The sequence below is a fragment of the Nannospalax galili genome, unplaced genomic scaffold (assembly GCF_000622305.1).
Source record: "Nannospalax galili isolate Female #2095 unplaced genomic scaffold, S.galili_v1.0 scaffold15543, whole genome shotgun sequence".
NCBI lineage: Eukaryota > Metazoa > Chordata > Mammalia > Rodentia > Spalacidae > Nannospalax > Nannospalax galili.
The window spans coordinates 15,055-15,949 of NW_008349664.1; the positions used below are offsets into that span (position 1 = coordinate 15,055).

The following is an 895-nucleotide window of genomic DNA, read 5'->3' on the forward strand; positions in this document are numbered from 1 at the left end:
AACAACAAAATTAAGGGATAGCAATTAGTAATTTTCCCAGAAATCTGTGATCATCACTTTACAATCACAAAACTCTGAAGACAGTTAAAATAAGGTCCATTGTAGGAGGAAGCAAGAGGACTTATTTCCACACGGGCCTTGTCTTGATTAGACTCATAGGGGACAGGGAAAATGGGGGCAGGTCCATCTTAAATAAGAAAAAGTAACAAGAAACATAAAGAGGTGACTTTTATGCATGCTAAAGAGAGGACAAGAGATCCTCAGGAAGAAAGAAGACTGCGCCTTACATGAGGGGAAGAACAAGTTTACCTGGTAATTGAGAGCCGATGAGAAATCTTTCTGTTCGAAAGCCTCCAACATCTGGTTTGTCTTTTTCCCCAGGTAGTTATAGGTACTGGCAAGACAAGAGGAAATATTACAAACTTAATAACTCAATGGAAAAGATTCAGCCCTTCATACCTGTTTGATATTTAAAAAGGCAAAGATAGGGGCTGGAGATAAAGGCTCAGAGGTAGAGTGCTTACCTAGCATGTGCAAGGCCCTAGGTTCAATCACTCCCCACTCCACCCTCCAAAAAATTCTAGGCCAGTCTGGGCCTAGTGAGACCTAGTCCTCAAACAGGAAAATGCATTTGGGAGGTGGAGGCAGGAGTATCAGGAATCAGGAATTCAAGGCCATCCTTAGCTACATAGTGAGTTTGACTCTAACCTGGGCTACATGAAACCTTGTCTGAAAGAAAAAATCAAAACAAACCAAAAGGAAAAATACACTGAGGGCCCCCTGTATTTTTAGGGCCATATTTATAGGGATCAGTTTGTCTTCAGTTCTAAGTTTGTAGAACCCCGAGACCCTCTTCATTCACCCGCTACCCCCAAATCCCTCCAGACCCCCACTA

General features: G+C 42.5%; 1 protein-coding gene across 1 annotated transcript in view; it reads right to left on the minus strand.

Annotated features, from left to right (window-relative positions):
* The window catches only part of Npl (N-acetylneuraminate pyruvate lyase), a gene marked incomplete at its 5' end in the record, with an annotated part of 13,553 nt that extends 13,159 nt beyond the window's left edge, over positions 1-394 (minus strand). The window contains 1 exon segment of the mRNA XM_008847045.3: positions 310-394. Within this exon segment, the coding sequence (XP_008845267.1) occupies positions 310-394 (85 nt within the window).
* Positions 395-895: the final 501 nt, after the last annotated feature.